Below are 24,396 nucleotides of genomic sequence, written 5' to 3'. Positions count from 1 at the left end.
CCATCAAGTTATTGGACTGAGTGTCTGCATACTGCGGCTTGAAGTAGTTGATCCAGTCCTCCTGGGATACATTATTATCAGGGGGCTCGGGTGAACCCCCCTTGCCCCATTTGACAATGTTCTAGAATAGTCTAGAGTCATTTTTGTCGCTTGCTTCCTTTAGCTCTCGCCAATGCTGCTCATCCCACAGTTTCTTCGCATTGGCTATGCTTTTTCTGTACGCAGTTCTGGCAAGACGAATAGACACCATATCCCTCTCCCTGTTCGCAACTCCTAAGGCTACTCTAGTCTGCCTACACTCAGCATTATACCACTTCACTGTTTTGGCATTTCTTATGTCACCTTTCTTTGCTGGTTTCTGGAAATAGTCCTTAATAGCTATGAAGAGGTTCTCATGGATTTTGCTTGCTTTATCACTCCCTGGATATTTAGGGTTTAATTGTTCAAGAAGTGTTACCGCTTCATCAACCTGGGAATTAATGCTGTTTATAGTTTGCTGGTTAGCCTTAACATGCAACTATTTCAGCCTGCGCATATCATTGGTTGGGACAATCAAAGGGGCATTAACTACCTCACATGCCACACCCATACTATATGGAGCCCACCATTTGTGTTTAACACATAACGCATTGTGATCGCTTTCTATTCTAGTTTTAACCTCCATATCGATCACTTGTCCCCAAAGCTTTAGACTACATAGAACGTAGTCTATTCGGCTACTATGTCTCCCGTTGTCAAAAGTGCAAGCCCCCAACCTGTCACTTCTTGTCCTTCCATTTACTGCCCTCAAGCTATTTTCATAGCAAATTGCATTTAAGGAAATGATATCCTCAGACCATCGGGTGACAGGTTTCAGATGCAATTTGGGGACACCCCATTGCCTATCTTCCTCATCTCCAGCCCAATCATCTTGAATAGCCAAGGGTTCAAAAGTTCTGTTTAAATCACCCGCTACCACAATTCTGTTATCAAGCGAGTGAATTTCTAGGAGGGAAACCAAAGCTGCACAAACTTCTGACCTTCCTCCCCTATTGCCCCTGGCATAGACATTATAGATGTCAAAACAACCCTTAGGACCCGAGTCGATTCTAATAAGTTGAATGGCTATACTTCTAGTGTCAATTACTTTAACAGTAAGCGCTAAACATTGGCGTACCCAAATAGTAAGGCCACCCATTGAACGCCCCTTGACACCTTTTATTGCTGGGATGTAATAATTCAGGAAGCCTTCATTAAAGCATGGCTCACAGAGCCAGGTCTCCTGGAAGATACACACATCGTATACGTTTACGAAACTTCTCCATTCCTGTGAGCCATGCTTAGAGCCTAACCCCGCTATGTTCCAGGAGACTAGCGTACCATTATCTCCCCAAAAATCTTCTGAGATTCCATTAACGGAAGATACAACCGGGATTGCAAACAGACCCAGCTCTTCTACATTGACAGGTCTTACTATTGAACTAGTCTCAGAAGTATCCCCGAAGGTTACACCCAGTTCGATATTAGGCTTTGGGGGGTAAACTTCATTCACATCTGTGGTGTTCTCTATTTCTAAGGTCCCTATTATTTCTATTTGGTCCACGAGCTCCTCAGTGATCCTAATCCCATCAGTTTGGTATATTTGATGTCAATCATTGTAATCCAGTCCTGAGCAACTTCTCTCGTGAACTCCACCCATGACTCGAGAGGAGAGCTCTTGGAGCTGGGGGCAAGATTTTCTTAACTGGATCTTAGATTGTGCAGGGGCACTAGTCCTGAATTCTAGGGCAAAGAGGTTTTCAGCAAGGGAGGCATACTTCATTGTAAGTTCTATGGAGTCATATTTGTGATTAGGGGCACTAATCCGTTTTGCCTGCAGGATATCTTCCCTTATCACTGACCGACAACCTCTCACATGACGCAACCAATGAATGGTATTGTTTGTGAGAGAGTCGGGTAACTCCCTATTGCCTTTAGCAATTTTGGGGACACTGGTCATGTAGATTTTATTTGAAGGGTGTCCTTTGTTAGTATCGCTAGTCCATCTTTTCCCCTGGATGCTAGCAGCTGGTATTTTATTCTTTTCACAGGCTCTAGGCATTACGATTCTTCCTTCTTTCGAATTTCTTAACTTCTGTTGGGTATTTTGGGCATTCGTTTTGACTCTAGGAGCATTAGATATAAGTGCTTCTTGTGGTCTTGTCTGTATGGCAGGTCTATTCTCACTCGGATCAATCAAGTGTGGTACGATTAAGTCATTACCATTACCCTTAGCTGAGGCTTGATTGTTTTTTTTGTTTCAGGGGGAAGCTATCTTGCAGACTTTTTATTGCATTAGCTTGGATTTTTCTTCCTTCCTCGCCCTCACCCCTTACTAATATGCTTAGGTTCTTCACTAATAATTTTAGTGACTATTTCATCTCGGAGAAGGATGACAAGATTTGTTAAGTTGGATACTTCTTCGCTCACAGCTACTCCCTTTCTAACGCTGTGATTGAGGACAGCGTCCGAGATGGCCATCTCGCCTTCAACTGGGGTAGTATCTGTTTCTAGTGACATTAATTGATCGGCGGGGGACATTATAAATATCAGCCAGGACTGTGAACCTATTATGACAGGGTATGAAAGGGACAACAACCGCTGGTAAAATCTCACTGGTCACGCCTTCCAGTTGATCCTTGGCTGCATGTTCCTGGTCGTTGTTTTGTATGATCTCACAGTCCCTATTTTCAATGTCATTATTGGCCAATGTTTTAGGTTTTCTTTTGGCCCGAAACATTGCTGGTATTATTGGTAAAATGTTATTGACTTCTTGGGGTTCTTGTATGTCTCGCTTAGGACCTCCCCGCTACACTGATACTGATCGGAGTCGATGATCTCCCTACACTCATCGACAAGAGCATTAATTCGCTCCAGAACATCCTCGGATGCATGGCTGGCCACTTTTCTAGATTTCTTACCCTTCCTTTTTTTAGGGGGTTTTCCGTCTCCACCCCCGGCCTCCATAATCTTTCGTTTCCCCATGGCCCAGGTATACGTGCACCTATAGTCAATGTAGACCTGCACACAAAACTTATGTTTAAGTCTATCTTACCATGGGCGTAGATGTGGCGATGTTAGAGATGTGGCCCTGCCCTGCCTCGGTCTGCCCCGGACGGCCCGCCCTCCGCCCGCGTCCCGCGAGGCGGGAGCGACTGCTTGTTCTTAACTGCCTCCAGGCAGGAAGTGGGAGGTGGCAGTCAGCGTCCCCGTCCCAGGGGACGCTGGGAGATGTAGTCCGCTTTATCCTTCCCCGCTCGGTGACCGCGTAGTTGCAGCTGCGGCAGCGGGGGAAGGGAAGGAAATATCCGCGTTCCTGCAAGGACTTGCCTAGTCCCTTTAGCGGTGATTTTTGGCCAGGAAATGTCCCCCACTCAGCCGGAGCGGCTGCTTGTTCTTCACTGCCTCCAGGCAGGAAGTGGGAGGTGGCAGTCGGCGTCCCCGGCCCAGGGGACGCTGGGAGATGTAGTCCGCTTTATCCTTCCCCGCTCGGCGACCGCGTAGTTGCAGCTGCGGCAGCGGGGGAAGGGAAGGAAATATCCGCGTTCCTGCAAGGACTTGCCTAGTCCCTTTAGCGGTGATTTTTGGCCAGGCGACTCAGACATGGCAACGGTCCCATCCTCAAGGACAATAGATGTAATATGTCCAGCCCCTTTAGGGGGGTTCACCAGTCGGGCCAAAGTCCTGCCTGGGCGCTCACCCTCGCCGTATCGCCTTGCCAAGTAATATTTGCAAAGTAGATTCGCCTCTCTGTCCGCATGTTCATTAAAATCTAGTAACCGTGCATTACGCTTGGTCTGCACTGCCGGGTCAGAGGAAGACTCGTCCAAGAGGGCAATTTCAGCCTCCACCCCCGTGAGACTGCCCGTATCGATCGCAACACCCCGGCCTGCTTGGAGAAAATGACTCCCCGTATGAACGCCTTAAAGGCGTCCCAGAGGGTGGAGTAGTGCGGCACCGATCCAGTGTTTAGGGTAAAGTACTCCGTAATGGCCTCTTGGACCTCAGCACGAAACACCTCGTCCAGGAGAGCCGAGGCCGGAACTGACTAACGACGCTCCCACCTCGCACAATGGGGGATCACCAGCCGCAAAATTATGGGGGAGTGATCGGATAGAGTGCGGGGGGAGTACGTCTACCCCCACAATCCATCGACAACCTGCCGCCGTAGCAAAAACGTAGTCAATGCACGTATGAGTTGAATGGGGTGCAGAATAAAAAGTATATCCAGGGGCCGATGGGTGGTGCTGACGCCAAGTATCTCAGAGGTCCAATGGACCAATCAGGTCAGTAAGCGTCACAAGAGATTGACCCTTCGGTATGGCGTGGGGGTTGGAGGAGTCAAGTGTGTGATTTAGCCAAATGTTAAGATCTCCACCCACGAATAGGACATCATAATTGTGCCGGTAGAAGGGCGTGGAGAGTAATAAAAAAAAATCTCGGTCGTCGGCGTTTGGGGCATAAACATTTAAAAGAAGTTCTATTTGGCCCAACAATGTACCCTTAACCAGCAGGTAACACCCATGTGGGTCCTCTTCCTTAAGTAATAGAGTGAAGGGGAGGGAGTTGTGTATCAGGGTGCAGACCCCCCGTGAATAAGTACTGAAGCTGGAAAAAAATCTATTGGGACCCCAGGAGGAGCCAAAGGGAGGGGAACCTTGGGGTGGAAGATGGGTCTCCTGCAAGAAGGCTATTTTTACTTTGTGGTGTTTCAGGTATGCGTGCACTAGTTTGCATTTCCTTGGGTTATTGAGTCCCCCAACATTCCATGTAAGCAAGCGCACATTTACGGATGGAACTACAGCCATGGCTTAAACAGGAGGAAGCAGAGCTTGAAAAACAGCAACCAAACTAATGCAAGAGCTGTGCAGAGTCCACAACTGACAATATCTTTATTTTTTGATTTTTTTTTAACCTCTGTTTATTCAGTTTTTTAATTTTTTAATAATGGTCAGCACAAACTCATAAACAAATTTTTACAGTGAGGTGAGAGACAAATTTCTTAATAATCATGGCAACATTAGAGGGATAAGCCATCAATGCTCAAACACCCTTGACAAATCAAATACGCTAAAAGAAAAAAGAACCATATGAACCATGCCACATCCACCCCACAATATAATCCATAAATTGAAACAATACATTGCAATATATCACACATAAGTCAGCCAGAATAATTAAGGAACATTTAGACATAAAATATCCCTCTGAATATTTTCTACAATTCAGCTCAGCTTATAAGCCTTAGTTTTTTAACTTTATATATCTCCTTCCACCTTACTAGAGGAGCCCAGATGGGCCGACCCAAAAATCTCGCCCTTTTACCCTTTCTCTCATAAATAGCTCTTTCCATAGTAAACAATGAGAGTAAGCGTGAGAGCCACTTCTGAAATGTAGGGGATAGCGGATCGAGCCAGGCGGAAGCGATACTTATGCGCTCTACCGCCATTGCCACAAATAGCAATTGATAGGCCGGGTTTTGCAGCTCGCTATAGCTAACTCCAAGTAAAATCAGAGCAGGGGTAAGTGTGACTTTCAGCCCTAGTGACGAATCTAAGAATTTCATAATAGACTCTAGCAGTTTTTCCGGGCGTGGGCAGCAGCCAATGAACCACACCGAGGGCAAGTAGTCCCAGCTGACCCGCCCCACTGTGCTATTCTTGCCGGGTTATGGTAAAGCGCAAAGATGGTCTTAAAATACTGCGCTTGAAGCCCAGCTGAACACAGGGCCGCCTAGCCTAGTTCTAGAGATTCAGAAAACCACTCTGGTTCAGCACCCACCCGTTTCATCCATTTTCCCGCATGTTTAGCCAAATCGTCTTGGTTTAATTCAACTAATTCAGCATACAATAGTCTAATAACACCCTTCATGCTACCTCTAATAATATCTATAGCTTTAACTCTACTAAACCCAATGAGCCCCCCCCTTCTTATTGAAAAAGCTGCTTATCTGTAAGAATTTGATAAAATTATTTCTAACCAGTCCAAACTCCAGCTGAATATCCCTAAACTGGCGGAATCTAGGTGTCATCAGCGTATGAGAAGAGAGTGAGCCCAAACTTCTCAACAACATCTGCCAACGTACAAACATAAATGTTGAAGAGCAGTGGGCTTAGGATGGATCCCTAAGGAACACCCGAGGACAGAGCTGATGTCTTGAATCTAACATTGGCCAAGAAGACCTGGAAGGTGCGATCTCAAGGCCGAGCCTTTTACGCCCAAAGCATCAAGTTGACCTGTCAGAATGGAATGCGACATTGTATCAAACGCCGCACTTAAATCAAGCAAAATGAGAGCAGCCGTACTGCCAGAATAGAGCTGTTGCCTAAGACGTTCTGTGACCCCAAGGAGAGTGGATTCGGTACTATGTGCAGCCCTAAAACCAGACTCTGATGGGTGGAGCATCTGATGAGATTTAACAAATGAAGAGAGGTGGGTATTAACATGCTTTATTAAAATCTTGGAAAAAACTGAAAGAAGGGAAATCGGACTGAAATTCGACCAGCAGGAGGGGCCAGATCAGCTTTTTTTTTAGCAAGGGGAGTTTTTTTTAGCAAGGGGGAGGACAAGGCATGCTTACAGTTCTGAGGGACATATCCTTCACTCAAAGAGGTATTGAGGAGTTTAAGAATAACAGTTAGGGCAGCATCGTCTAAAAGTCGGACTTATGCAGGAGGAAGGGGATCTAACAGGGAGGCCGACTTTATAGATTTTGGTACAATTTTTAATGTTACCATGTCCAAAGAGAACCATACCCTAATTTTAGGGGACTCCACTGGCTTATTAGGCTAAAAGTACACTTACTGCTGACCTTCCGATGGGGCAGCAGAATGCCTAAGGATCTCAGAGTTTGCGGCGTCTGCTGCTAGTTGACGATAAATTGTATCAACTTTGTTTTGAAAGAACATAGCGAACTCGTCACGCTGATGTTGAGAAAGAGTAAATGGAGGCAGATTGTTGCTAGCCGCAGAGAGCTCATTTACTACTTTAAAAAGAGTCTTCTGACAATGTTGGGAGCTAGTAATCTTCTCAGTAAAGTAAGTCACACTTTCCGATTTACAAAGGGCATGATATATTTTCAGCATGCCACATAATCTGACTTATCCTCCGTCGCATAACATTTCCTACATTGTCTTTCTAGGATTTTACACGTTTTCTTTTAAGCCGGAGGGACTCGGTGAACCAAGGAGCAGGAGGATGCGTTCTGCATGTCAATTTAGATGTAGGAGGCAAGATGGAATCCGTGGCCTCCATAAGCCATTGGTGCACTGATATTTAGTCTGGGTCTGGTTGAGTGATGAGCATGGACATTGTATTATGAAGCTGCTTATCTAACTCTGAAAGGTCGAGTTCGGACCGGTTCCTGGATCTAGGTTTCGGAACAGGCCGAGGAGGAGGGTTGGAAGCGACCCTAATACTAAAAGGCACCGCAAAGTTATCAGACCAACAAAATGGAAGATGAGGTGTGACGGACAAGGCTTTAAGGTAGAAAAAGATGGTCCAGAGGGTGCCCCACGATGTGAGTAGGTGCAGAGTTAAGGAGGGCAAGATTGAGAGAGCCCAAATTGTCGATAAAAGCTGAAGCTAAATTATCATTGGCATCTTCAAGATGAAGCTTGATATCACCAAGCATGGTAAAATTGGCTAACCGAAAAATATGGGGAGCCAGTAAATCGGGAAGAGCTAAACACCATCACTGGGATACCCAGAGCGACGATAAATAAGTGCCCCAGAGAAGGTAAATTTAGTGGTAACGGAGAGAGTAAATAGCAGGACTTCACAGGTAGGAATCTGGAGGTTCTCTATTTTACATTTATAGCTCTTTTTAAAAATAATGGAGCTACCTCCTCCAGTTCTGTAAGGTCTATTTAGACCAATCAGAGCGAAATTGGCAGGGAATGCGGAAATAACATCAGGTAAGGATCCATCATGAAGCCAAGTTCCTGTAAGGAATACTGCATCCGGACAAACCTTACAGAGAAAATTCAATAAATTAGGTAATTCGGCTGAAAAAAGCTCCTAAGCAACCTAGAGGCAAGGGATTTTTAGGCCCTGCTTTTATCAAGATCAATTTAACCCTATTGTATGTCAAAAAACCCCAGTTTAGTTTTTACTTAACTTGTTTGAGTGAATTTATTGTATTATCTGTTTACATTTCCCATTGTTGGCTTGTGGTTGACAACATTGCCCCCTTGTCCCTGTGACAATGTATCGGCACAAAGCACCTTTCACGTTCTAATATTTTGCACTTTATATAGCTCTATGAGAAAACGCTTTCTATTTGCTGTTTAAAAAAAGTTAAATACCTGCAGCCATAAGGAGGTTGAATTAATTTTAATTCAACAGCTTCCATCTCAATATATCTGCATAGCAGTTATACATTTTATTCAGGTAGCAATGAGGATTAGAAAGGTTTATGGCAATGCAATCTGATTAAGTAATTATTGGTGTTTTTAAAAATGTTTTCTTTGTATGAACTTTTTATTGTGTTTATCAATTTTTATAATAAGGTGTACCATTTTTATTGCTTTACTTTTATGGCTCATTTGTAGCCAAACAAAGAAAGATTGAATTGAGATACTTTACAAATTCTTTTTATTGAGACATTTTACCAGTACAATATGGCACGACAGGATAATAACATAGCATGCTTTTCAGAAGTATCATAAGGCAACCTGAACATATCTGTCTGAGGGTAAGACCTATATGGGACTCATAATGGGAGCCAAGTGGGGGCTAAGCCATATACAGACCACTACTGGAAGAGGAAGAGCTCAAGCTAACTATGCAGTCTGAGCTGAGTGTTTGAAGGAGTATGCTGTTCCGTCCTGTCATTTGCAGGTATGGGTACCTCTGAAACAGTAAACTTAGGGTAGGGGTGAAGTGACATGGCAGCGCAAGACTTATGGAACCACAGTGTCAGGGGAGGAGTTATGGCAGACGGGAGGGCACCAAAGGATTTGTCATAGCAGGGGATGTGACTCATGACGAAGTTGGATAAGAAGCAGCATCAGGGGCCATTCACAAGAGATTCCGGGGGGGGGGCTTACTCAGCGTGTTTATGGAGCTGCTGGTGTATGCAATTTGTCAGTTGTAGGAGGAGGAGGGTCTGAGTACTGGCTGCTCGGGGCATAGGAGGGCGTCACCCTCCCGCATCACCTTTCACAGAATTGTGTAAGCATGATGTCTGATGCATCAGCTATGGCCAGTTTACGGAGCTGGTGGGCCTCCCTGTGTTGCCGATTTAAGCTTTTGGCGTTCCCCCAACAGGAGAAGGGCTTTTTGCCATTTAAACGTGAGCAGTGGCCGGGAGGCCCTCCAATATAGAGTAATAACACTTGGCAAGCAGTAGCGCAAAATTAGTAAAGCGGGCCCGAACTATATTTTGGCTCCCTCTTATAGACCCCTAGAGTGGTCGCCTCTCACCTATTGAGATGTGAATTAAGAGACAAATGTCAGGGCATCATGAACCACTTGCCAATATGTGGCAAGCTTGGGGCACTCCCACAGCATATGTCAGAGGTCTGTGGTACCTGGGGCGTGTGAGGTTAGCAGTGGGGAATATGCAGTTAAGTTTTGCCAGGATCAGATAGGCTCGGTGTAGGACTGTGTATTGGATGCACTTAAATTGCGTGTTGCGGGAGATGAAGCGAGGAGAGTCAAGTGCCTGTGTCCACTCTGAGTCATGTAGTGGTCGCCCAAAGTCATCCTCCCACTTTTACCGCCAGGGAGACCAGATGATCAGCCAGGTGATCAAATGTCGCACTGTACACCCATAGTGTACAGTGTTTGGAAGACTGCATGCGTGGGAGGCTCCTCGTCCACTGTGTGCCACTGTGGCACATCACTGATAGATGGCCATGCAGGAGGAACTGGCCTAGGGGAATACTATAGTCTTGAAATAGTTGGTCGAATGTTAACAGGTGTTGGTCCTGGAACAGGTCTTCCAGTGTTTTGATTGATCTATAGTACCAAAAGGTCAGGTACTCTGGCGCGAACGTACCTGGAAAGCGAGGGAGTCCTGGGGAGTGCGAGGAGGAATCCCGGGGGCATAGGGTAGGATATGACACATCAACTGAAACATCTGTGTCAGGCACAGTTTTCTCCCATAGAAGAGGAAAGAGCATTTGCGACATGATCATACACACAAGACCCCGTAAAAATGAAAATACATCCACAGCAATGGCAAACATACATGGACATCATCCATGTGGGAAATGCAAAGTCTGTCCACTCACCAAAAAAAGTAAAGAAATCATTTTCCAAAATGGAACTAAATGGGAACAAAGAAGATTTACCTCATGTAATAGTAACAACGTAGTGTACCTTATCACCTGTCCATGCCTGCTTGAATACATAGGCATGACGACAAGACCAGTGAAAACAAGGATAGGTGAACACAAAAGCAATATCAAGTGCAGAAAAGGCACTACAAGAATGGCATCTCACTTTCTGGAACTGGGTCACAAACCGGAAGACATAACCTGGACAGTGATTGAACAAATACCTAATGAGAAATATCTTCTTGAAAAGGAACAAAGATGGGTGTTCCGCCTTAAAACCAATATCAGAGGATTGAATGATGAAATTCCATGGGGCCAATTATAAGAAACAGTTTATAAATCTAATTCTAATGTGTCATCCCAGTCTGAAGATTTACAAACGTCCCTTTTAATAGGAGCAACCCCTCTATACAACAACCATTTAAAAGGACATATCATTGAGAGACTAAAACCTCCCTAAAAAAATCTTCATTAAAGAAAACTCTGGCAAAACAAATATTGCCCCCACCGTTCTCTCTTTTTCTTTTTCTTTCTTTTTTGAAGACCTGGAAACCCCTCAAATCAACTATGGTCTAGACCATAACAAAAAACATCCATAAAGATCCAGACTAAACAATAACTATCAGTCAACATCCACTGTCACAAGTCACCTTGTGACAACTTTATCGTTTTTCAATAGAATACAATGACTCTAATTACAACCTTGAGAACCTGTCAATCTCGATATATGAAATGAACCACCCCTTCCCTTTTTTTATGAAACGGGAACATCACCGCTTATTCCTTCATAATGAGAATCATGACATCCCAATCGTTTTTTATTAAAAAGAACAGGGACCCTCCAGCAAACTAACTTATTCATTTTTTAGTTTTGCCTTTAGAGTTTTTGCTTTCATGTTCTATTTTTTTTCAAACGAAGACAATTTTGTTTTCCCGCGATTCCAGGAAGTGAGTATTTCCATTACTCCCGCAGCGGGACAAAAATAAGCGGCCATCTTTAAAAAGGACACGCACTAGCCTTTTTACTTTGACGACCGCTTCCGGCAACATTCAGGTAACAACCTGCATAAAACTTCAGTACCTGGCCCGTGTTACACAGAGCAGCGCGGCGGCAGGCAGAGGTGAGGAGACCTTTTACAGCATGTAAGTAAGACTGTAGCCGAAGTCTTTAAAAACGAGGCAACTCTAGGTATGGTCTAGCGCCACGATGACAAGGCGTGATTGATAAGTGCTAACGCTTTTAAATTTTTCCACCCCCCATATAGTGACTATTACAAGGCCCCCCTCCCCCGGTGCGAGCTCATGAAGCAGGATAACTATTCCTAACAATGTATGTATCTGTGCATTATTACGTACGTGTACAATATATGGTGTTGTGTCCGTCACTATTTACGTTTTTTATAGTATATATGTGTACGATTAAACCCAACCATCGAATATAAGTGCACACCCCAGGCTTCCGGTCAGGTGGTCGCCTGTCCGGAGCCGGGGTCGGCGCCATACCGGCGCCGGGGGCTCGGCTCCGGCGTCTGCTCCTTCCTCGGAAGGGGAGCTTATCATCGTCTCGACGCCGGGCGTAGCGGGGTCGGCGTCTAATGACGCGGGATTGGCACCCACTTGCGTCGCTTTGGCGCCGTGTTGGCGCAGAATTATGGACTCTTCTCCGGAGGCCTCGGGAGGGAGTTCAGCGCTGTCTTCTCGCCCACCATCACCGAACGTACTGTTGCCTGTGCCCCCTTGGAATTTGTTGAGCTTCCTCGGGAGCTCCCGGATCCGGCGGGCTCTTCGCCTCCCCCAGATCCGACAAGCTCTTCACCTCCCCAGGAGCAACGTCGGGACCCTCATTCTTCAATGGGGCTCCCTTCTTTGAAACATTGGTCGCATCCTCACTATCTGGAGAGGGTCCGTTTTCAACCCTCCCCCACTGATGAGGTGTTGTCTCCTCCACGGATGGCTACTAAGGCCGGTGCAGCTTTTTTTAGGGCAGTCTCATTGGCCACCCACATTTTGAGCATGATTGATGTCCTTCATCGGGGGTCCGGGACTGTGGAGCCGCTTCTATCCTTTGAGGCTTCCCTTTATGATACCCTCCTGGGTACCTGGGTCCGGCTGGCTTCAGGTGATCCGGTGGCTCGTTCAGTTTTGCACCGCCACCGTCCAGCTCCGCATGATCCTGTTTGTCTTTTTGTACACCCTGATGTGCAAGGGTTTGTGTTGCAGACTGCTTTCCCCTCCAATGCTTCCTCCCTCTCTGGAGTCCCGATGGCTAGAGTCATGGGGCAGGAACGTCTTTGCCTCCACTAGTGCTGCCCTACGATCCTTGAGTACAATGTGTGTTTTATCACGGGCTACTTCTGCCCTGTGGGACTCTGCAGAGTCTTTGCTTTTGGCCACCTCTGAAGGTGCTCGGGTTGATCTACTCCGCCTCCTCCGGGATGGCCGCGACAATGCCGAATTCACAATCCGCTCGGCTTTAGATACTGTGGATTCTTTGGGACGTGCTATGGCGTGCTCTGTTGCCTTAAGGCATCATGCTTGGTTACGCGATAGTGTCTTCCCCGAAAATATCCGGGAGCAACTGGTTGACTTACCCTTTGATGGGGTTTTGCTTTTTGATGCTCATGCCAAGTCGGCGGTTCATCGGCTCCTTGTGGGCTTTCGCCCTCCCACTTAGGTCTTCTTAGGCCTTTCTTCCGTGGTGGTACTTTTTCATTTCGCATCCTTTAGCTGCACTCTGTGTTTTACATGGGCGGTGAGCCTTACGTCTTCTTTTACTGTGGTCAGGGGTGATTACCCTTTTATTGGCATCCCTAGGATGCAATTTGCTTTGGGCTGCCAGTTGGTCCGTGTTCCACAGATTGCTGTGTCTGGTCCTCTGACTGTTGTATTGAGCCGGTGGCTCAGCTCGGTAATGTCATATGGCTCGGAACTCATGTTCACGGGTTCGGTTCGTTACTGCGCTCTTTTGGCTTTGCTTATTGCCCTAAGAGGTGTTCCCCGTTGTTTAGGGGTATGCATACTCTGTGTGGAGTACTGGTATAGCTTTGCTTATTTCACCTGAGCCTGGAGACCCTGTGGGCTTCATGCTTCGCTTGGGTATCCGTTGTACGGCGTTCTATGTTTTCCCTGGTGCCATCTTCCTGCGCCATGGTCATGCCTGTTGCCTGTTCCACCTCCTTGGGAGGTTTCTTGCTCTCCTCTTCAAAAACTGCTCCTACATGCCCTTGCTGTACTAGGTATGCTCCGGTACAGACATGTTCATGCTCCTGGCTTGCTGTGTCTCTACATATTTATATGTTCATATATTTATGTATATGTGCAGGTGGCTTTGGTATTCCTCTTCCTACATCGCCACCTCTTTTCGGGGCTGCGATGTGTGGGGGAGGTTTTCTGAGTGGTTGCAAGTTGACCATATGTTCCTCCTTGCTTCCGCTTACTAGGGTGTTTTCCCAATTTGACAAATGCTCCCTTTTTTGGTGTTCTACACCGTATGTGCCTTTTCTGGACTGTTTGTTCTCGGATTCTGAGGCTCTTTCCAATTGTTCACTGTGGGACAGCTCTTATGATTGCAGTGGTCCTTGACTACTGCCTGCAAGGCGATATTGTAGGTTGTTTCTCGCTTTGGCTTCATACTGCAGGTTGGGCACTTTTAAGCTTTTTGTGTAAGCCACTTTGAGGTCTCTGTGGCCGTTTGCCTGCTGCGTGTTTCTACCTGCTTCACCGGGTTTAACATTGATGCTATTTGCCCTATTTCCCCTTTTTGGAATTGGGTGTGCACTTGGCGTGTTTCTTCTCTCGCCGGCTATTCCAATCGCATTGCTCAGTTTCTAGCTCTTGCTTTTGGGCTTTTGGCACCTGCGCCTTCAGCCTTCCTTCTATGAGCTAGTCTGTTAAGCTGTGGTTGCAGCTTTCTGGTTCTTTTGAACTTTAGTCGGTGTCCTGATTGTGCGCCATTAAGCGGAGAGTGGTCCTTCTTTCTGGCTCAGACCATTCTACCTGCCTCTTTTTTAATATGGGTGTGGTGTAGCGCCATTCTGTCATTTTTAGGATATCTCCCATCCCGTTATTTCTGCTCTTCTGAGCTGCTTGGGTTGCTGTCGGGCTGTTCCGCGCCACATCTTCCCTACCTTTATCCGTCCCTCTATTGCCGGATCCAAGATTGGCGCTGTCTGTTGATCTGTCGCAGACCCACCTCCCCTTTGGGGTATGGCTGTGGTATCTATTCTAAGTAAAGGAATCTGTGGCTAGATGTCTCTATCAGATGTACGAGTTACTTACCTTCAGTAACGATGTATCTGGTATCCTTTCCGCCCACCCAGCCTCCCCGTTCTGCGAGGGCCTTGCCAAGTGGGGTTCTCCACTGGCCCCCTGTTACAGTTGGCAGGATTTTTTTCCCTTATAGGTGCTTACATTGTTGCGTCCCCTTGAGACTGGCCATAATACCACTGACTCCCTCTCAGGGGTTTCTGTCACAATTCTACTGTTGCCTCCCTCTCAGAGGTTTCTTATCTGTAAAATAAGGCCTTTTCAATTGTCCAACACCAGGAGATTCCTCTTCCTTTTCTTCTTCTCCTGCTGTCTTCTGCCTTCTCTGTTGGCTCAGGGTTCTGGACTCCTTTGGGGCTCTGTTCGCCTCTGTTTCAGACCTCCTTTACTACAGGGGCAGTGCCAGACTTTTCATTCCTGCGGTGGACTGTTGTTCTCTCTGCGCTCCGTTCTTGCTGGACGTCACGGTTCTGCATGGTACTCGCAGTCTGTTTTTGTCTGTTATTCTGCATAATACCAACAGTCCGTTTCTGTCTGTCTAGATGTTCTTCCCTTCTTACGCTAGGGCAGGATCTTTGCTTAGCTTGCGAGGTTCTTTCTCACAGCTCTTTCACCTATATATAGGTAGTGTCTACTTCTGTCTTTTACGTTGGTGTCTGCACCATCCTCCTTATTTATTCATGGATTTTCATCCATCGCACACTGTTCCCATACTTTCACAGTTTTTTTATTGGTGGGTCCGCGTTGTGTCGCAGAAAAGTTTCTCCAAAGAAAACTGACGTCAGCGCGCCGGAAGGGACTTATATGACCTCGCTGACGTCACGTACGTGGACGACGTCAGGGCGGGGTCGTGTGGCGCCGTCCTCCGGCGCGCAGAGGTGCTGCTGCAAAGCTTTTCCGGATCCAGTCTGACGCCTGGGGATATTCTAAGTTAAGGAATCTAAGTTAAGGAATCTGTGGCTAGACAGCGTCTCTACCAGATACATCGTTACCGAAGGTAAGTAACTCGTACGTTAAGGTATTAGGATTTGTAGATCGCATGGCTACCCGAAGGCCTCCCAGCGCTAAAGCATGAACACAGAGAGAAGAGGTTAGTCGCACTCATTGAACCACCAGGTTTTTAGTTTTTCCCTGAAGGTGGATTCTGATGCTGTGAATCTCATCTCCCTAGGAAGGGAGTTCCATAGCTTGGGCACAAGGTGGGAAAGAGCTCCTCCCCCCCCCTCCCCTCCCAATCTGGCCCTTTTTATTCTGCTAGTTTTTAGCAAGCGCTCAGAGCCTGACCTCAGGTACTGGCCTACTAGATTTCTGATTTTACTGGGCCCTGTTGTTTATGGCTCTATCAGTGAGGCAAAGTGCTTTAAACTTGATTCTCACCTCAATCGGGAGCCAATGTAGCTGTCTGCGATGCTTCTTCACTGATTCCTTCATTGGATCTGACACAGAAGTCTTGCCACTGCTTTCTGGACTAGCTGTAACTTATTGATGACATACTTAGGAGCGCCCAAAAGGAGCGCGTTACCATAGTCCAGGCGGGACGTAACCAGGGAGTGTATGACCGTTTTCCTTAGCTGTAAGGGAATTAGGTCAAGGATTTTCCGGAGCCTTCTTAACAGCCCAAAGCAAGTACCTGCCACCTTCTTTGCCTGGGTATTCATGGTGAGCTCCTTATCCATCCAGAAACCGAGATGTTTAATAGCAGTACTCTGGACTGGAGTGCTCCCTAGGCAGCGTGGCCACCTGGCTAGGGGCCTGGGTATCCCTGCGTTGCCGAGGACCATCAGTTCAATTGTCCTCCTAGTATATGTCTGTGCTTTAGTGCAGCTTTACTACTTTCATTAATTCACAAGAATTTACAGAAGTAAGCCTGGAAACCATGCTCCTAGAATAGGTTTGAAGCACAACTTCATGCTACTTTCAAACCAGTTATGTAGATTTGCTGAAAGGTGGTAAAATAATTTGTCACCTCACTGCATGGCACCAAAGGGACAAGTGTTTTTTTTTTACACAAGTAGATTTATGAAGCATCCTATCCGAAGGACTGAGTTTGGTAGGGAAAATTCAGAAACCTGCAAACCTGTGTTAAAGGATTGGAATGTAGTACAACTTTTGTTAAAACGCTGGTACTGTCCCATACACTGTTTTACTTTGTCATTGGGACTGTACCCTTCACTCATTTTCATTTCTTACAGACCTCCGATCATAGACTTCTGATCTGAAAGTCCATCATATTGTAAAAGTGTGGATTTGAGAGTGAGTTTTGCCAGGAATCTAATCTTTGAACTGGGGCTAGGGAAAGCTTTAATAAAAGCTATGTATTGGACTCTTGGATTTGTCTGGGTTTCAGAGTATGATATTTGCAATTGCAGCAGTAGATTTCTTATCCTTTTTACTGAATGCTGTAAAAAATAAAAAAAAAGTTTGATGTGCAGTTGTACTGAAAAAACATTGTATGTTTAGTATATGTTTTTTAACAATACTGCGGCATTCTTAGTTTAAATGCAATTACTTGGTTTTGTAGACACCTTAAATGAACTGTTTCAGCGAGAGAACCGTGTGCTACACTACTGGACAATGCGAAAGAGGAGACTTGATCACTGCCAGCAATTTGTCGTTTTTGAAAGGAGTGCCAAACAGGTCAGTAGCAATAAATTACTACATGGAAAGTCTTCACCAAATGGATTTGTTTGTGAAACAAGCGCCAAAGAGTAGCTTACAGCGTCTGAGTTAGTTACATTCACCCATCATCCATTTTTCATACTTTTATTTAAGATTGGAAGTATCTTTTGAGCTACCATCATAAGCTGTCCTTTTATTATTGTGATTAATTGCATCAGTGCATGTAGAACATGAAGAGGAATTAGCTAATAGACTAAGGGGCCTGATTAACAAAAGTAAACGTATACGTTTGCGTAAGTTTACTCCTTTTCACTATTCACAAAACTGCAATGTAATAGTAAGATCTGATAGACTACTAGCCGCAGATTCCTTTACGTAGAATTATTCCCAGGCGTGAGACTGGATCCAGAAAATCTTTGCCACAGCATCTCTGCCCGCTGGGGGGCGGTGCCTTGCGACCCCGCCCTGACGTCATCCACGGACGTGACATCAGCGAGGTCACATAAGTCCCACCCCGGCGCGCTGACGTCAGTTTCCTTCTTTTCCGCGTGCAACGCGGATCCGGAGTGTTTTCCCTTGACCTGTTTTGAGGCCTCTTTTTAAGCCTTTGAGTTGGGAACAGTGTGCCATGCCTTCGGGTGTCAAGACGTGTGCTTCTTGTGCGTGTCAGATGTCGGTGACAGACCCTCACCCTATTTGTATGTGGTGTTTGGGCGAGCACCATGATTCTACGGACTGCGAAGCTTGTCAGCATCTGAAGCCGAAATCCCAGCGGGAGTGCCGGATGAAATTGCTTTTGGCCCGCTTGTCCAGATCTGTCTCGTCGCAGGGTCCAGAAGCCGCCGATTCAGGCTGTGACATCATTCTTCACCGAGGCCCCAGGGCGTCGTTCTCCCGCCGGTAAGTCCTGCAGCTTGCCACCGAAGCCCTGTGCTCCTTCTGCAGAGGGCGAGAGTTCCTCTCGGGATGTGCGCCCTCACCCGTCGCCACCCTATCCGCCGTTCCCTGGCGTTGGGGTGACCAGGGCCCAGATGAAGGCCTACGCTACGGCTCTACAGGCTTCTTTGGAACCCCCTCCTCTTCCTGCGTCGTCCGGGGATCCCTCGCCTTACGCGGGGCCTTCTGCGGACTCGCTGGCGGCTTCGCCCCCAACGAGTTTGGCTTCAGGTTTTGGAGGTGTGGTGTCGTCGAGGTGCGGCCCTAAGGGGTTCCCCTCTTTGACCCACGGCATCTCTGCCTCGCCGTAAAACCCCGTGGGGTTCACTGTGGTGTCACAGGAGGTCGCCGGGTCTCATGGCTCGTCCCCGAGTCCCCCTCAGTCCTCTGGGCAGGTGGCTGTCCTGGGGCGCCGCGGGTGGAGGCTGGGACCCGGGGCGCCTCCCTGAGCCCCTCTCGGTCCTCTACGCATGCTGCTTGCCTCATCCGAGGTCGAGCCGGCTTCTTTTCGGCGCCGTTCATTGACCGCTTCGGCTCTGACCCCGCCCCCTTCTCCGATGAGGCACGTGGTGGTGGAGGTCGACTCGGCACCCCGGGGTAAGCTTCGGCGCCGATCGAGGACTCACCGGTGCCTGTGGTGGACTCCCCGGCGCCGTCCTGACGTCGGATCGTCAGCTCTTCTCCAGATGTCCCTTCCTCTCCGGAGGATTGTCGTCTCCTTATCTCCTCTTCACCGGAGACTGGACGCCTCATCGTTGCTTTTTCCCCGGCGGCTTCCAGGGCGGATTCTAGGCCGTCTCCACGTACAGAGCCCCCGGACCCGCTCTTCCGCTCTCTGCAGTTGACTGCCCCACAGGCTTCTCTGCCTTCTCCGGAGCCCCCTCAGGCCCCTCATTCGTCCATGGGTCTTCCATCCTACAGGAGCTAGCCTTTTCTTCCTCCAACAGGACACTGGGACGGGCGGCTGAGTTTTCAGCCTTCGCCCAAGGAAGAGCTGCTTTCCCCCCCATGACGCCCTACGGAGGCGAGTGTCGCCTTTGTCCGGGCCATCTCCACGGCCACTGGCATTTTGCAATTGGGCAACCCGGTCGCTCCACTCCCGACGGACCACTTGTTGGAGGTTTTCCACCAGGGCTCTGGTGGAGGGGAGCCGCTTCTTCCATTTGAAGCTTCGCTCCACAACTCTCTTCTGGGGGTGTCCTGCTACCGGGGATCCGGTGCCTCAGCCGCTCCTTCACCACCCTGCCCCGCACGATCCAGTCTGCCTTTTTTTTCCCCACCCATCTGCCCTGGGTCCTGTACTGCGGGCTGCTTTTCCTTCCTTGCCTTCGGTGCTGCTCCCGCCGTCAAGGGAGGCCCGGTGGTTTCGCCTCCACTAGTGCTGCTCTGCGCGGGCTTAACACACTTTGTGTGTTGGCCAGGGCTACTTTCGACCTGTGGGATTCCGCGGAGTCCCTTCTGTCTCGCACCCCCCATGAGGGTGCCCACGCTGATCTGCGGCACCATGTGCGAGATGGTCGGGAGTTAGCTACATTTATTCTCCGTTCGGCCTTGGACGTCTCTGATTCTCTCGCCTGTGCTATGGCGAGTTCTGTGGCCCTCCGCCGCCATGCCTGGTTGCGGGGTGGCGTCTTTCCGGAGAATGTTCGGGAGTGTCTTGTTGACCTGCTTTTGATGGGGCTCTGTTATTTCACACCCATGCGGACTCCGCTATTCAACAACTCCTTGCGGGGCTCCATCCCCTCCCCCTCCATAAGCTTCGGCTTGTTGGTCCTCAGGTGTCTTATGGGAGGCGTTTATCCCACCTTTCTCTTTGGGGCCTTGTGTTTTGGTTGGCCCGTCTGTATGCTGTGTGCGACTTGGAAAGCCTTCAGGGTCCTTAAGTTGGCCCCTCTGTTCTGTTGGTTGCTGGTTCAGCCCTTCAGCTTGTGGTGAGTGATTTTTGGCTGTTAGTGCAGCTATATAGGTCCTCAGGTTGGACCCTCTGTGTATTTTTTGGCTGATTGGTAAGCCGCCTGTGGTGTTTTCCACAGGTCTTTTGGGTCCTTGACCTCTGCTGCCGTTTTCCCTAAGAGGTGTTTCCCTGTTTTGTTTTGGGACGAGTCATACCCTAGGTGGGGTGTTTGTTGGGTATTGTATAGCTCTGTGTTAAGCTGGGCGGGTGTGGATCCCTTCTCGGGTTCCTCGCGTTTTCCTGGCGTCATTGTATACTGCTTGGTGCGGTCTCTCTTTCTCTTCCGCCATAGCGCAGCTCCAGGTTCTGTCCCGCTCAGTATTCTCTGGTGTTTCTATCCTTCTTCTACAGGGTTTGCCTGTCGTCCATTTTTGTTATTTGTTTCTGCGGGATAGATGCTCCTGTGCGTTTTGCCTTTCCTCTTCAGCCTCTGGGTCACCAGACCGCCTTTTGTCATGCCGTTTACGGCGTCGTGTCTTGGTGTTCCACTTTGTTATCCGTTGTTTCGGCCTGGGCCTCTGCCTTGTGTTCCAGGGGGGCTCGGTTATTCCTGGTGCTCTCCCGTGTTCTTGTTGCCGGCTTTCGGTCTGTACTACGTGTGTCCCTTTATCTTCTGGCCGGTCCCACTTCTCTTCGTGGGCCGGGTGGTGCTACTAGGACGGTCCTTCTCTAGGGCTTGTTCTAGGGTTCCCTTGCGCTCGGCTTGTTCTGGGCACGCTACTTCATGGTATTTGCCAGCTGTCTGCTGCGCACGCCCGGTAGTTCTGGTCCACCTCTGAGGGCCTCGGCATATGCTCCTGTCCCTTGCTTTGCTGGAGCTTCTCACGTCTGCGCTTATCGGCTGTGGAGCGGTTCCTGCCTTGTTCCCTGCCTCGGGTCAGACACCCGTTCAGCGGTTCTCTTTGCTGTGTGTGTTCTCCTGGGGAGGGCTCTGCCTCCGCTCCTCATTGGATTTGCGGGTGGTTCTTTTCTTCCTTTGGTACTCGCTGGGTGCTGTCTGTCCCTCCAGGTTTTCTGGCGGACACCCTTTGCTCTTCAGGTAGGCTTGTGGTATCCTGGCCCTCCCTTCTTTTTGTTTTTGCTTCCTTCTCCTTGGAGGGGGCTGGGACGTCCTTCCTGTCCCCGTGGCACATCCCCTGTTGGGCGCTGTGTTCTTCCAAGCGGGTGAGGTTCTCTTGCAGACCCTCCTCCCCTCAGGGTATGGCTAGGGTATCTATTCTACGTTAAGGAATCTACGGCTAGTAGTCTCTATCAGATGTACAAGTTACTTACCTTCGGTAACGATGTATCTGGTAGAGACGATTCTAGCCGCAGATTCCTTCACTGCCCACCCTTCCTCCCCGTTCTGCGAGGACCCTTCAGCTTGGTCTTCTGCACTCACCTCCCTCCGGGTGGCTTTTTTCTTCTGCGGGTGCTCTCTTTCTCTTCCTCCCTGGCGGGGTGCTTCGTTCTGTTTCTTTATTCCACTCCTTCCTTTCTGGTACTTGGTCGGTAGGTTCATATGTACTTTTGCATCCCTGCACCCTGGTTCTTCCAGTGTGGGGCCTACTCATAATCTTCTCCCTTATTTCGTTGCTTGGGGGCTCTTTTTTTTTTGTTTCACTGATTTTTTCTCACACTGTTCCATACTCTCACAGTTTTGTTTGTGATGACTCCGCGTTATGGTGCGGAAAAGTTCTCTGAAGAAAACTGACATCAGCGCGCCGGGGTGGGCCTTATGTGACCTCGCTGACATCACATCCGCGGACAACGTAAAAGCGAGGTCGCGAGGCACCGCCCCCCAGCATGCAGAGATGCTGTGGCAAAGATTTTCCGGATTCAGTCTCACGCCTGGGGATAATTCTACGTTAAGGAATCTGTGGCTAGAATCTTCTCTAACAGATACATCGTTACCGAAGGTAAGTAACTTGTACTTTAGGAATATGGAGACTCAGCAGTCGTGGTGGGGAAGTCCACACATAAAACGATAGGGCTGTCCTATCTTTTTATGTCCCAAAAAATTGTCAAAGCCAAATAGCTCTCTTATTAGTTTCATCAATGTTTTTTTCCACCTAAGTTGTCTATCATCGTATTTGCTGTACAGTGTGGTTAAAAGTATTAAAAATTAAAACCTTTGACGCTGTCACCATTGACCATGATGTAGCACTTTGTGTTGTTTTACTTTTTGTTTTTAACACACATTTTCATTAAAGTTTCAGAAATATATAATCACAGGTTACATGCATTTTCTCCTTTGGAGCACTTGTGTCACAATCAATAGCATATATACATTTTGTTTTTACAAGCATTTTAACAGTTACGCATATAATAGAACAGTAAACGGCATGATATAACATGTAAGGGGTGTTACATCATTGTACATAATATTATTGTTACTCCTGATAAAGTGTCCCCTTTAACCGAAATGTATACTATTCCTACTATTGTTTGTGAAGCTGTACAATAAAGTGCTTCAGTACCTATACCTTGGTAATGAACTATGGGCCATATGTAGGTAAAACGTGTTTTGCGATTCTCTAATTGCAATTTATAGGGAATCGCAATTAGAGAATTGCAAAATGGAATGTAGGTAGGATTAGCAAAATATTTTGCGATTCCCACCTATTCCTTATTTGCGAATCCCAAATTGAGATTCGCAAATAAGGAATACCTTGCCATTCATTCCTATGGGCTAGAAGGCCCATAGGAATGAATAGGAAGACATTCTCAATTTGCGATTCTCAATTAGAGAATCGCAAATTGAGAATGCAATTTCAAGGTTTCAAGGGTGTCAATAGGACACCCTTTTGCACCCCTGAAATAAACATGTGTGCACATGTGGCACACATACATGCGCTAAGGGCATGTATGTGCGCCACATGGCACTTTGCAAAATGCAAAAAAGTACATTTTGCAAGGAAATCGCAAATTACCACCAACCTGAGGTTGGTGGTAATATGCAATTCCTTAAGCCAAAATTGCACAACTTGGGTGCTTCCTACATTGCATTTAAGGAATCGCAATTTGGGATTCCTTAAATGCATTTGCAAAATAAGGAATCGCAAATTTTGCGATTCCTTATTTTGCCTGTGGGTTTTTGTGTGCTACATAGCACACTGCCCAAATTGCGATCGCAAACGCCGAAATTCGGCGAATTTCAGCATTTGCGATCGCAATTTGGCTTCCTACATATGGCCCTATATATGACAACATCAATTGGTATTTCTGTGGTATGACATTTTCTTTTGAGAACCCATTATCCCCCCTCCCACCACCCCACTGCAAACTTTCTTGGTTATTCTGGGTGGATTGGTACTTTTGTATATGATGGAGAGAGCATTTATCGAAGGAAAGGAAGTGAAGGCCTGGAATTTCCATTCAGTTGTTGAAAGTGGTTTCGCTTTGAAGTGCCTTCAAATCTAATTTAGTGAGTTATTTTCAGTATTTCTTTAGTCATCATTAACACGAGCCTTAAATTGTTCCAGTAAGTGAGCCCATTCCATGGAGATCAGCTTTTTACTGAGCCCCCTGTACTCTTCACGTTGTAAAGCCTCCCTTTCTGCTGTGGCCCGTTGAATAACATCTTCCTCCCATGCGCCCTCCCTTGAGGCTGAGTGGGCCATCCAGCATCGAGTGAGCATTTTTTTTGCCAGTATTAAGGAGAGGTCTATGAAACGACGCAGTACCGCTGCTGTTTTGGGAATCTGCGATATGCCTAATATACAGGCCTCGATAGAGAGCCTAATGGGACGTTCCAAGATGTGCAATAGTCCTGTCATAACTGAACCCCAATACCCTTGTGGGGAGGGGCGGTTGTATGACTTTACAACGCATTCCGTTGTAACGCATGCCTTTAACATGCATGCGTTACAACGCGAATGCCATCACCATGCATATCCTTTACCACGAAAATTCCTTTTACACGCATACTTTTACAAAGATTTTCGTTGTTAAACTATGCATGTTGATGGCATTTTCATGTTAAATGATTTTTACCCTAAAAATTCACCTCTTAAATTTACCCCTCCACGACACCACCCCCTCATTCCTCCTTACCTTTCCTCTCCTTGATCTTCCGTGGTGACGTTGTACGTCGTTAAGAGGAAGCGGAAGTGTTTTTCCGTTTCCTCTTACGACGCAGATTGCCTCCACGTCTTTTTCTTTATACTTTTGAAACAGGTGCGGTTTTTTTTGGGGGGGGGGTGCCCCCCAAGCCCCCTTTTTTTATACCATGCTTTTTTTGTGGGGGGGGGGAGACCCCCCCCCACCCCCCGTCCCCCCTTTTTAAAAAATAAAACTTTAGCACACATGCCTTTAGTACGTATTTCGTAGTAAAGGTAT

At 47.4% G+C, this 24,396-nt stretch overlaps 1 protein-coding gene across 2 annotated transcripts in view; it reads left to right on the top strand.

Moving 5' to 3' along the window:
• TRIO (trio Rho guanine nucleotide exchange factor) overlaps positions 1 to 24,396 on the top strand; it is a 4,621,980-nt gene that overhangs the window by 2,142,431 nt on the left and 2,455,153 nt on the right. For both annotated transcript variants that reach the window (XM_085606120.1, XM_085606121.1), the window contains exon 20: positions 17,089 to 17,204. In XM_085606120.1, the coding sequence (XP_085462246.1) occupies positions 17,089 to 17,204 (116 nt within the window). The remainder of the gene's footprint in view (positions 1 to 17,088; positions 17,205 to 24,396) is intronic.

Source organism: Triturus cristatus, chromosome 5_1 (assembly GCF_964204655.1).
Source record: "Triturus cristatus chromosome 5_1, aTriCri1.1, whole genome shotgun sequence".
Classification (NCBI taxonomy): domain Eukaryota; kingdom Metazoa; phylum Chordata; class Amphibia; order Caudata; family Salamandridae; genus Triturus; species Triturus cristatus.
Note: the sequence above shows the minus strand (reverse complement) of the source record. Positions and strands in the feature narration are given on the sequence as shown.